The sequence below is a fragment of the Monodelphis domestica genome, chromosome 4 (genome assembly GCF_027887165.1).
Source record: "Monodelphis domestica isolate mMonDom1 chromosome 4, mMonDom1.pri, whole genome shotgun sequence".
Classification (NCBI taxonomy): Eukaryota; Metazoa; Chordata; class Mammalia; order Didelphimorphia; family Didelphidae; genus Monodelphis; species Monodelphis domestica.
In genome coordinates this window covers 453,650,562-453,662,806 of record NC_077230.1, presented here as the reverse complement: position 1 = coordinate 453,662,806, position 12,245 = coordinate 453,650,562, and the positions used below count along the sequence as shown (strand labels likewise).

The window sequence follows — 12,245 nt, the reverse complement described above, 5'->3', positions numbered from 1 at the left end:
AAAACTCCAGAGTCCAGATCTTAAATCCAGAAAGACTTATTGCCGAGAAATGCCAACCATCATCTGAGCCTTGGGCAAGTGATGAACTTTGTTGGTTCAAGGCAGGGTCTTGCCTGGTTGTCAGCGTGGTGGTGGCTGAAGCCTGGGGTGGCAGCGGTGGCAGTTTCTTCAGTCAGATGACTTTGAAAGTTTGCTGCTTCTTTCACTTGAGCAAGGAGGAGTGCATCTCCCACCCTCCTCCAGGGATTGAACCTCTCTCCAGATTCCTTCCTGCTGCACTTACTAATCACCTAGACAAGGATTTAGCAGCTTTTCTGTGAAGGAGAAAGGCTTCTGCTCCTGAATCCTCTTGCCTTTTGGGACATTTCTCTCCAGGTTCTCTTACCTATCTGATTCCTCTCTTGCTGCTTCTTCATCTGGGCCACCATGGAGGTCGTGGTTCAAGTCTGTCCTAGGTGCTCTTCTCTTTTCCCCCTGAGCTCTCTTTTCTGCCTCGTGCACTCCCATGGATACTATGATCATCTCTATGCAGTTGGAGATACTATGATCCTCTATGCATTGAGAGGGGAAGTGGCTGGGCCCAGGAGCCACGTGTGGGCTGGGACTCCACTTGCCAATCTAGAGGCCAGATTTCTGAAGGAGGGAGTCTGCCAGCTTCACTTGGGCATCCCATAGCCAGAAGAAAATGGTAACAAAATAAGGTTGGAAAGAGTGCCTGGAGAATCAGTGAGTGCCAGCTCTCCCTCAATTGACAGGGGGGTAAACTGAGATACAAAGAAGGAATTCCTTGCCTGAGGTCTCCTGGGGGAAGGGACTAGGAATTGATCCCAGATCTCTTTGTTCTTGGCTCCAGGCTCTTTCCCTTCCCCTTCTTACTTCCCAGTCCCTGGCAGAGGGCCTCCCACTCCCACCTTAAGGCTGTGGGGAAGGTTGTAGAAGCTGAGCCCTGAGAGGGAGGAACAACCATTGCCCAAGGCCATTTGCAGTGTTCTCTGGACTGATTTGAAGGGTGGAGCAATTTCTGCCAGCCCAAAGGAACCAAGGGAAGGAACTTGATGAAAGAGGGAGAGGTCATGAGAAGAGGTTTCAAAACCTGAGAGGGTTTGAAGAGGTAAGTGAATGAGGGTGATGGCCTCCAGGGAGGGAGCATGAGAGTGCTATCCCTCCCAGGGGACCGGAGAAGGACTATGAGCTGAGGATGGCTAGACCCATTGGGGATCTGGACCTGTGTCTCATCTAGGAAGGCTTTTAGATGGCTGGTTTTCTATGGCATAGTTTGTTAAGCAGGTAGAGTGGTGAGGCCTTAGAACACAGCCTAGAAAAGGTGAGAGCCTAAAAGTACCAGCTGGCCTAAAGCATAGACTGCCATCCGCAGAAGGGGCCTTAGAACACTGAGTGCAGGTGCTAGAGTGGGGGAACTAAAAACAGAATGTTAGAGCCAAAAAGGATTTTAGAAGGTGGCATAGAGACCACAGCCTGTATGAAGGGAGAGGAAACCAGACCTGAAGAAGGATCACAGAAGATAAGGAGCCTCCTCATAACCCCTGGCTTTCCACATCAGTGGCTGCAGGGGCAGAGTTGGAGCAGTTCCCTGTGATGCCCGTTGGGCCAGATTCCTCACTGAGAGCCCGCTCCAGGGCAGCTGGCAGGGTTCTGAGGAGTCTCTCCCTGAACATCTCCCTGGACATCATGTGATGTCCCTCATAGACATCACATGATAAGGGAGCCAGCAGAGGAAGAAGGCAGTCACCACAGCTGTGAGGACCTTGAAGGGCCTACTGGACTTGACCATCTTCATTCCACTGCAGAGCCTGGCTGCTATAAGGCCATAGCAGACACTGATGATGACTAGAGGGATGACAAAACCAAGGAAGAATCGGCTGAGCACCAGGGACCAGAGGCGGCTCTCAGCCAGGGCATCATACAGGGCTTCATCAGCTCCTGTCTCATTCCAGGGGTCCAAGTCAGAGTAGCAAAAGGTTTTCCCATCCTCTGTGTCTGTAGTCTGGAAGATGACTGTTGGGAAAGAGATAGCCAGGGCAAAAATCCAGGCCCCTACAGCAGCCATGGCTGCCCGGGCAGGTGTGTGGTGATTCCTGGCCCACACTGGCCAGAGGACAGAGACACAGCGGTCAAGAGAGATGAGTGTCAGCAGGAAGACACTGGCAGACATATTAAAGACAGGCAGGGAGCTAATGAGTTTGCAGAGGAACCAACCAAAGGGCCAATGGGGTTGCAGGGCTGTAGTGATGATGATGAAGGGCAGGAAGGCAATAAAGGCGAAGTCAGCTGAGGCCAAGTTGAGGAACAAGACAGTGGTGACTATGCGAGTCATCCGGAAGCCTGTCACCCAGATCACCAGCCCATTGCCAGTTATGCCCAGCAGAAAGACTAAACAGTCGATGATGAGAGCGATGGTCCAGAAGGTTTGGTGAATGATAGATGGTGAAGGCTCCTCAGGGAAGAGGATGTCTGAAGCATTTGGAAGGAGCCCCAAGGAGTTCTCCATTATCCTTAGACCTGGAACACACCAATAACATTAGATTGGAAGCTGCTTGAGGGCAGGGACTGGTTTTGTCTTTCTTTGCCCTGGCACACAGTAGGTCCTTCATCAATGCCTGTTGACTTGGTTTGGATTGACCAAAGATTTCCTTTAGGGCTTCTAGCCACCTAGCCCTGTGCTCTCCCTGGTCTGGTCATTTGATTCTGGGCATTTTCCCCAGGACTGACCCTGCCCAGAACCCTCCTCTCATACATAGGTGCTGGGACCCTAGAATCAGTGTTCTTAGGGTCAGAGTTCCCACATGACTCTTCTTTATAAAGCCTGCTGTATTTACCTCAGGGAATCCTGAGTTGTGCTCTCAGTTTTCCCAAGTGTGAAATGAGTTTGCTGAAATGGATGGTTACCAAGGTCTTTAGTTCTGTGATCTCAACTGAGAGATCCCAAGATGTCCTGTGATCCAGAGATGGTTAGGATCACTTGGTCCAACCCCCTCATGCTACAGATAAGGGCTAGGAGTTGGTTCAGATGATCTCCAGGGTCCTTCCCAGCCCTGATATTCTCTGTTTGATTTTCTCCAGCCCCTCCCCTTCAGGCCATGCCAAGGATGAGTGATACAACATTGACTAGAGCCTGGAATTGTGTGGATACTTCAAGGGGGAAACAAAACAAGGTGGCCAGTTAAAGCTGGAGCCACAAGATGGTAGTGTGGGGGAATGACTCCTTCTGGGCTGTATCCTGTCTGTCTGCCCCCTGCTTCTCTCCCACAGGAGTGTTGAGTCAGTGACCTACTCCCCCCCACCCCCAAGTTACAGTGTTCTCTCTCTTGCCAGGGGCATGTCCTCTGGACCCCAAATTCCAAAGTAGAGCTTTATTTCCCTCCTCTCGAATTTTATTTTCTAAAGGTCTCCTAGCTCTCCATGGGAGTTCTAATGGGCCTCTCAGCTCTTGACATTTTATGTTCCATGGGCCCTTCTAGCTCTATTATTCCATTTTCTGGCCCCTGTTGAAGTACTGACACTAAGTTCTAGAGTCCTTCCCTGCTCTGACATAATTTGCTCAAAGTGGATTCTCAGCTCTGACATTCCATGTTCTAAGTGTCCTCCCAGCTCTGACTTTCCATGCTCTTAAGTTTTAGAGCCCTTTCCAGGCCTGACATTCAGCAGGTTCCAACTACAGCTCTGACAGTGATTGTCTCAAGGTCCCTCTCATCCTTGACATGGTTTTAAGGTTTTTCTGAGCACTGACATGGGATATTCTGTGTTCTCAGGTCCCTCCCAGCTTTGAGAGTAGTCCACTGCATTCATTTGTGCCACAGTTTATTAGTCTCTGTGTACCATGTTCTCCTGGTTCTGCTCCTTTTACTCTGCATCAATTCCTGGAGGTAGCTTCAGTTCACATGGAATCCCTCCGGTTCATTATTCTTTTGAGCACAATAGTATTCCATCACCAACATATACCACAATTTCTTCAGCCATTCCCCAATTGAAGGGCATCCCCTCATTTTCCAATTTTTTGCCACCACAGAGAGCGCAGCTATGAATATTCTTGTACAGGTCTTTTTCCTTATTATCTCTTTGGGTATAAACCCAGCAATGGTATGGCTGGATCAAAGGACAGGCAGTCATTTAAAGTCCTTTGAGCACAATTCCAAATTGCCTTCCAGAATGGTTGGATCAATTCACAACTCTATCAGCAATGCAGTAATGTCCCAATTTTGCCACATCCCCTCTAACATTTATTGCTTTCTTTTTCTGTCTTATTAGCCAATCTGCTAGGTGTCAGGTGACACCTCAGAGTAATTTTGATTTGCATTTCTCTAGTTATAAGAGATTTAGAACACTTTTTCATGTGCTTATTGATAGTTTTGATTTCTTTATCTGAAAATTGCCTGTTCATGTCCCTTGCCTATTTGTCAATTGGGGAATGACATGATTTGTACAATTGGTTTAGTGCCTTATAAATTTGAGTAATTAGACCTTTGTTAGAGGTTTTAGTCATAACGATTTTTCCCCAATCTGTGGCTTCCCATCTAACTTTGGTTGCATTGGCTTTGTTTGCATAAAACCTTTTTAATTTAATGTAATCAAAATTATTCATTTTACATTTTGTAATATTCCCTATCTATTTCTTGGTCTTAAAATCTTTCCTTTCCCATAGATCTGACAGGTATACTATTCTATGTTCACCTAATTTACTTATAGTTTCCTTTATATTTAAGTCATTCACCCATTCTGAATTTATCTTGGTGTAGAGTGTGAGATGTTGATCTAAACCTTATCTCTCCCATGATAGCTGGCTTTCCAAGGAAGATAAAGTTTGAGAAAAGGCCATTCAATCTGGAGATTATGTAATCCTAGGTAATTATGGAGAGAGCATTATCTGTTGAATACTGAGGGTAAATGCTTGATTACAGTGAGTTTAGAAGAGAAAGGGAAGAGTAGAATGGCTACTTTGTCCAGAAACAAAGGCAAGAAGGGGAGGAATGGGTGGGAGAAAGACTCTAAACATAGTGTTACTTCTCTTGCACCATCACCACCACAAAGTAGAGAAGGAAAAGAGATTCAATGAGAAGCAATTTTTAAATCCTTAGGAGAGAACAGCAGGGCCAGATAGGTAGAACAGTTTAAAAATTATGGAATGAGTATATATCCATAGGCCTCTTATCTCTTCAAAAGGTAGATAATCATATTCTCCCTTGGAAAGATTGATTGGATCACAAATTATTTTAGGTCAGTGATGACAAACCTTTTAGAGACAGAGTACCAGACCCCATCCCCCAGCACCCCCTTTATCTTAGACAGGGGAGGGAGGACAAACTTTCTTTGGGCTTCTGGGTAGAAAGGTAGATGATGAGAGGGGGAGGAGAGTAGCCCCAGGGCTCTGCTCCTCTCCAGCTATGTGCCATACTGTGAACTCTGCTCCCCTCAAACTTAGCTCCTCTCCAACCCCACCACAGGAATCACCTTCACAACAAACTCAACAGGCTGCTGTCGGTGTCACACTTTCACACAGGATGTAAGCCCTATCCCCCTTCTCCCCCCAGCACCTTATCCCAGACCAGGAGGGAGGAAGTGCTTCTCCTGGGTTGCTGGGCAGAAGGAAGTGAGGAATGTCTTCAGGCACATGGAAGGGGAGGGAAGAGCTCCACCTTGAGCCCCTCTGGCTTTCTAGTAATGAACTCTGGCTGGTGATTCCAGGCATGCCCACAGAGAAGATTCTGTGTGCCCTTTTTGGCATGCATGCCATAGGTTCACCATCACTGATCAAGGTCTATATCTATATTAGTCTATATCTATATCTATATCTATGCATACCACATTCCAGCTAGCCACCTTATATAGTATCTACATATATCAGATACACACACATGTGTATATATATACATATATATACACAAATACCCATATATGCATATAAATAACTATACAAATAAATGAGAATATATAATAAAATATTTTAATAAGAGAAAAAACATGTAACTGTATGTGAATATGTAAACTTCTGCTATATACAGTTTTCAAGTATGTATTAAATTTAATGATGAAGTAACAAAATTATCACATTTTTGTTTCCCCTTCTGAAACTCTTTGGATACTCTGTGTGTTTTTTTGGGAAAAAAAAACCCTTACTTTCTTAGAATAAATACTAAGTATTAATTCCACAGCAGAAGAATGATAATGGCTAGGCAACTGGGGATTAGTGACTTGCTCAGGACTTGCTCCTACAGCTAGGAAGGGTTTGAAACCAGATTTGAACCCATTCTGTGTATTTTTAATGTGTTATTGACATTGGATTCACTCTTTGAGACTTTAAGAACTTTCTTCTCTTCCTTTTTTTTGAAAAATGATGAGGTAGAGCCAAGATGGTGGAGTAGAAAGGGAATTCTCACTGAATTCTTCCAATATTCTTCTCTTAGTAACTAAAATAATGCATCAAATCAAATTCTAAAGTGTTATAAGCAACAAAAGGCTAAAGTGAAACATTTTTCCCTCCTAGGACAATTTAGGAGAACAGAAGGAGAAGTCTGTTATACTGGGGTATAGGCTGACTAGAAGCACTGTGAGGCAGCTATGGGCTTTGGAAATAGCCATTAGCAATAATGAGGAAGCCCTCACCACCCAGAGATGGTAAAGAGATTCAGCACCTGGTCAGAAAGAGATCATAAGGGTATAGAGGCTATGCCATTTGGCAACTGCATTGCCAACTACTTAGTTCAGGGTTGCAGTTCCAGGGCAGAGAGGAATCCTTGTGGTCTCAAGGGAATAGGGGCTATACTTGGGTAAGGACCAGGGTGCAGACCAAGAAAGCAGTGACCACACATCTTACTATATCACACCACCTTGACAGAACCTAAGACTTATAAGCCTCCAGAACTAGTTGTGAAATCAGAAGAGTGAACCAGCTTGAAGCTTGGTATAGAAACCCCCCCACCTAGCAATAAGCAGAACCCACTGCTAACAAAGTCCAAAGTCAAGAAATATCTTGGAAAAATGAGCAAACAACAATAACAAAAAAGAACCTGACCATGAAAATGTTCCTTAATGATAGGGAAGCTCAAGACACAAACAAAAGGGAAAGGTAATAAGTGAAAGGAGGAATGATAATAGGTGGAGTAAATTAAAAGAGGCATTATTCAGAAGCAAAACAAACTTTTGATGACAGTTAAAAAAAAGATGAGAAGATGAGATTAAACAGAAGAGATTAGTCTAGAGGGAAATACACAGTTAGCAATCATAACTATGAATGTGAATGGAATGGACTCACCAATAAAATGGAAATGTGTAGCAGAATGGATTAAAAACCAGAATCCAACCAGAAAGGCACATTCAGAGTTAAAAGAAGGCTGGAACAGAATCTATTAGGCTTCAACTGAAATAAAAGAGGCAGACTTAGTTACTCAGATCAATACAATGACCCATGACATTTCCAAAGAACTCATGATGAAAAATGTCATCCACCTCCAGAGAGAGAGACCTGATGAACTCTTAAATGCAGACTGAAGAATATTATTCTCTGCTTTATTTTTCTTGTCTTTTTTTTTTTGGCCAGTATGGATACATGTTTTGCATGACTTCACATATATGATGGAGAATTTCTTGTTTTCTCAATGAGAATGGGACGGGATGGATGTGTGGAGGAAATTCAGAACTGAAAATCAATTGATTTCATCTCCCCCCAAAAAATTGGGATGATAGTTGGCTCCTTCCAGTTCTGAAATAACCTTTCCCATTCTCCACAGTGGTTCTAAGATCACTGTCAGTGGCAAGGCAATCAATCTTATTTGCTAATTCTTTCAGACCCCAAGGATGGAGTTCATCTGGGCCCAATGACTTGTACTTATCTAAAGCAGCTTAGAGCTTTCTTACTATCTTCCTTCTTATCTTGGTTATGAATTTCTCTCATCATTCCCCCCCTTTTCTTTCCATTTTAAAAGTACATTCTTCCTGGCAGAGAATACAGAAGTCAAATAAAGATAGACATCTCTGCCTTTTTTCTGTCTTCACTTATTAGGATCAGAGACTTGGAGCTAGAAGGAACTTGAGTGGCCATTGAGTCTAACCCCTTCATATTACAGATGAAGAAATTGAAGCCGGGAGAGATTAAATGACTTGCCCATGGGTAAGTTTCTGAGGCAGGAGTTGAACTTGGGTTCTCTGAGTAGGAGCCAGATCTCTTTCTGCCCTGCCCATTTGACATCTATGTATACCATTGGTATTGGTCCTTTGAAAAATCTTTTTCTTCTGTTATTACAATGAAAAAAAGCTTTTTTTATTTGGTTTTAATTTGGTGTTCCTCAACACATTCCCAACTCATTCTAATCTTTGGCATTTAACATCCTAATCTTTAAAAAGCGGCTCATTTTTGTATTCATCTACTATGGAAGAATTGCAGAATTCCAGTGTTAGACAAGCCCCGGCCACACACCTTACCAGTGGTCATCCAACCTCCCCTAAAAACCTGCCATTGAGGGGCAAATCCTACTAGCAGAAGTATGTCATTCCATTTTTATAGTGCTGTGATAATTCAGAGGTATCTCCATATGTGACACATGCTGATATTTCCATTTCTACCTTACTTAAGCTTATTAGGAGGTAGCACCATCACTCACTGGTTAATTGTCCTTCAAGGAACTGATTCAGGAGAAAGAAATACTTGAGTGTGCCACCAGATGTCGCTGCAGTGGAGGTACCGGCCCTGTGTTCTTTAGTCTCTAGCTAGCATATCTGTGAAGATACAGACCCTTTATGAAGGCTGCAGTGCCTTCACTGGCTACCCACATAGGCACCACTTTTCCAGCATCCCTCCCACATTGCTCCTGTGGCTGTGTTCTAAGTCTGAGCCTCTGGTACTCTTGTGTTCGAGTGAGTCCCTATTCACTTCACAGTCCCGGCAGAGGTGTGTCACCCTCCCCTCCCACTCCCCTTCCCTGCCTTCTGTTGGGAAGGCCGGAGAAACAGGACCGGAAGGAAAGGGAAGCAGTACTCAGCGTGCAGCAGAGGCCAATGTTTGTGGTGGGGAACCTGATGATTTCATGGTGGGTTTGTTCATTTCTGGGCCCCAAAGGCATACCGGGAGCAACCTTGTACAAGACGAAGCCAGGGCGTCTAAAGGCAGGTTTAGGAGACAGAGATGCTTAACTGGGGATTAAAGGAAGGCAACTTCCTAAAAAAGATTTAGGGTGGCAGCCAGACAGCTTGTGTGCTTTGCACTTGGGATCTAACCTGTCATCACTTTCTGTCCTTGATCACTCAATGTGTTTATCATCTACTGAGAGACACAGAACATGGAATGCCAGAGGTTGGGGGTCCTGAACAACACAGGACTCATCCTTCTGTGTTCAGCACCAGAAGGAGATTCGAACTCAGATTTTCAGAGGCAGGAATGACTCAGAAAACACAGAATGCCAGACCTGGGAGAGACCAAACAGAGAATGCCAGAAGTGGGAAGGTTCACAAAACAAAATGTCAGAAGTAGGACATGGAAGGAAGGAATCAAGCACTTATTAAGTGCCTACTATGTGCCAGGCACTGTACCAAGCACTTCAGAAATATTGTCTCATTTGATCTTCACAACAACCCTAAGCGGTAGTTGCTATGATTACTCCCCTTTTACAGTTGAGTAAACTGAGTCCTAGACAGTGGTTAAGTGACTTATCCATGGTCCCTAAACTGACAAGTATCTGAGGTGGGATTTTAACTCAGTTCTTCCTGACTCTGGGTCCTGTGCTTTATCTGCTGTGCTCCCAAGCTGCCTATAATGGAATGCCAGAGCTGGGAAGGACCTTGGAACAAAGAATGTTCTAAGCTTATAGGGCTTTCAGAAGATGGATCAGAGACCTGAAGGCAGAAAGTGAAAGTGCCTGAACAGATGGGGCCCTTGATGTCCTCTGGGTTTCAGCTTCATCAATAGAAGGGACTGTGCTTTGAGTGTTCCTTTTGGGGCAGAATCCTCACTCAGTTGTTTAATACTGGGCAAGTCACTAAATCCTGTGCCTCAGTTTCCTCAACTGTGAAATAAACCTGGGAAGGAAATGGCAAACCATTCTATTTTCTTTTCCAAGAAAACCCTAAATGGGGTCATAAAGAATCTGATTCAATTGAAATGATTGCACAACAACCACCTTATTCAGAGTCCACTCCAAAGGAGCTGGCAGGGAACTGTTGTAAGGGGTTTTAAACCCTTATTAATTATTGATATCGGTATGGGTATTACCAATACCTGTGTCTTGAGTGTACAGACTGTTGTATTTGACTGTTGAGAAACATGGCTTCTCAAGGCAGTCTAAAAGAATTCCAGCCCAGGCCAATTAACAGGAAGGTAAAGTAAAAGGAAGACAAGTAGAAAAGTATTTCTTATGTTTATTTAAGGTCCCCATTCTAATAAACTTCTTTCTATAACCACCCAAACCAATCTGGTCTGCGAGGACCTGCTTCATCCTTGACAAAGTTGAGGCCATCCTCTCTTCCCAATTATCTAAAACCCCAAATCCTTAGCTATCTATCCTAATATAAAACATAAGCTTATAAACAGAGAAGATTAAGTCAGGGTTATCTTTTTTGCTGCTCAGAATTTATTTCCAGCTGGTCAGAAATTCCATTGTCTTCTCCACTCAAATAGGTCAAACTTTGCTGCCACCTACTGGGGCAAGCACAGGTACTGCACCCAACAATCTCCTCTGACCTGTTAAGATGGTTTTTCAGGATGTGAATTCACCAAGATTTTCCAAACTTGCAGAGCCACTCTTTGGACAACCTTCCTTGAACCAGGTCAGCCCCAAAGAGAGTTGTTGGCTCAACTGTCTTTCCCAAAGCTCCTTGGGAAAATTCTCTCACATCAATCATCTTATGAGATTCCATTCAGATTTAAAGAAACCCCAACTCATTCATCTCTCTTATGTACCTATCAATAAATTTTGCTTATTAACCCTATTTCCTAATGAACTCTTAATTAATTAATGAATATTTCTCTACAGATCTGAGCAGTCCCTCCCTGAAGTCTTGGCATATAAAATAGATCAAAGTGTAGAGGTAACTGTTGAAAAATGTCAGGGAAGAGGAAAGAGGGCTCAGGGAAGACAAAACACCTTTGTGGTATGGATGGTGGTAGGTAGAGACCTCTGTCATGCCAACCATATGGCAAGGAAGCCAGCAGAGGAAGAAGGCAGCCACCATGACTGTGAGGACCCTAAAGGGCCTATTGAACTTGACTATCTTCATTCCACTACAGAGCCTGGCCACTATAAGGCAATAGCAGACACTGAGGAAGACTAGTGGAGTCACAAAACCGAGGAAGAAACAGCTGAGCACTGGGGATCAGAGGTAGCTCTCAGCCAGGGCATCATAGTAGTCCTCACCATCTCCTGTCTCAATTCAAGGGTCAAGGTCAGAGTAGCAATGGGTGGTCCTAGCTGTTTTTGTGGTCTTGAAGATGACAGTTGGGACAGAGAAGGTTAGGGCAAAAGTCTAGGCCCCTGCAGCAGCCAGGGTTTCCCACCCAGGTGTTCATTGATTCCTGGCAGACACTGGCCAGAGAACAGAAGTCTAGTGGTCAAGAGAGATGAGTGCCAGTGGGAAAACACTGGCAGAGATATTAAAGACATAGAGGGAGCTAATGAGTTTCTAGAGAAACCAACCAAAGGACCAATGGAGTTAAAGGGCAGTACTAATGATGAGGCAGGACAGAAAGGTAGTGAAGGTAAAGTCTGCTGAGGCCAGTTTGAGGTACAAGATAGTGGTGACTGGGCAAGTCATCTGGAAGCCTGCCACCCAGAACACTAGCCCACTTCCAGTTATGCCCAGGACAAAGGCTAAACAGTAGATGATAAGAGATGATCCAGAGGATCTGGTGGATGGCAGATGGTGTAGACTCTGGGCAGAAGTAGGTATCTGAAGGATTTGGAGAGAGCCCTGAGGAGGTTTCCATCGTCCTCATACCTGGAACATACCAATAACATTACACTGCTTGAGGGCAGGGGTTGGTTTTTGTCTTTCTTTATATCTCCAGTTCCTGGCACACAGTAGGCCCTTCATCAATGCCTGTTGACTGGGTTTGCATTGACCAAGGATTTCCTTCAGGGCTTTCAGTTACCCAGCCCCAGGCTCTCCCTGGTCTGCCCATTTGGATCTGGTCACTTTCTCTGTCCAGAATCCTCCCTTAAGTGCTAGGACCCTAGGATCAGTGCAACTGAGAGATCCCAAGATGTCTTAGGATCCAGAGCTGCTTAGGGATCATTTGATCTAAG

At 44.5% G+C, this 12,245-nt stretch overlaps 2 protein-coding genes and 1 pseudogene across 2 annotated transcripts in view; 1 reads left to right on the top strand and 2 right to left on the bottom strand.

The window, feature by feature from the left end:
• The window catches only part of LOC100028805 (serine/threonine-protein phosphatase 2A 65 kDa regulatory subunit A alpha isoform), a 42,895-nt gene extending 31,963 nt beyond the window's left edge, over positions 1–10,932 (top strand). The window contains exon 15 of the mRNA XM_056796966.1: positions 8,015–10,932. Within this exon, the coding sequence (XP_056652944.1) occupies positions 8,015–8,034 (20 nt within the window). The 3' untranslated portion in view covers positions 8,035–10,932. The remainder of the gene's footprint in view (positions 1–8,014) is intronic.
• LOC100028775 (formyl peptide receptor 2-like) lies at positions 1,623–2,776 on the bottom strand. The gene has a single exon (XM_056796968.1). The coding sequence runs from the start codon at positions 2,507–2,509 to the stop codon at positions 1,688–1,690; it is 822 nt and encodes a 273-aa protein (XP_056652946.1). The 5' UTR covers positions 2,510–2,776; the 3' UTR covers positions 1,623–1,687.
• On the bottom strand, positions 9,049–11,926 carry LOC107652291 (N-formyl peptide receptor 2-like; annotated as a pseudogene).
• Between the last annotated feature and the right edge of the window lie 319 nt (positions 11,927–12,245).

Bases quoted from the DNA above. Each gene is read 5' to 3' on its own strand.
- LOC100028775 (XM_056796968.1), bottom strand. From the start codon at position 2,509: ATGGAGAACTCCTTGGGGCTCCTTCCAAATGCTTCAGACATCCTCTTC.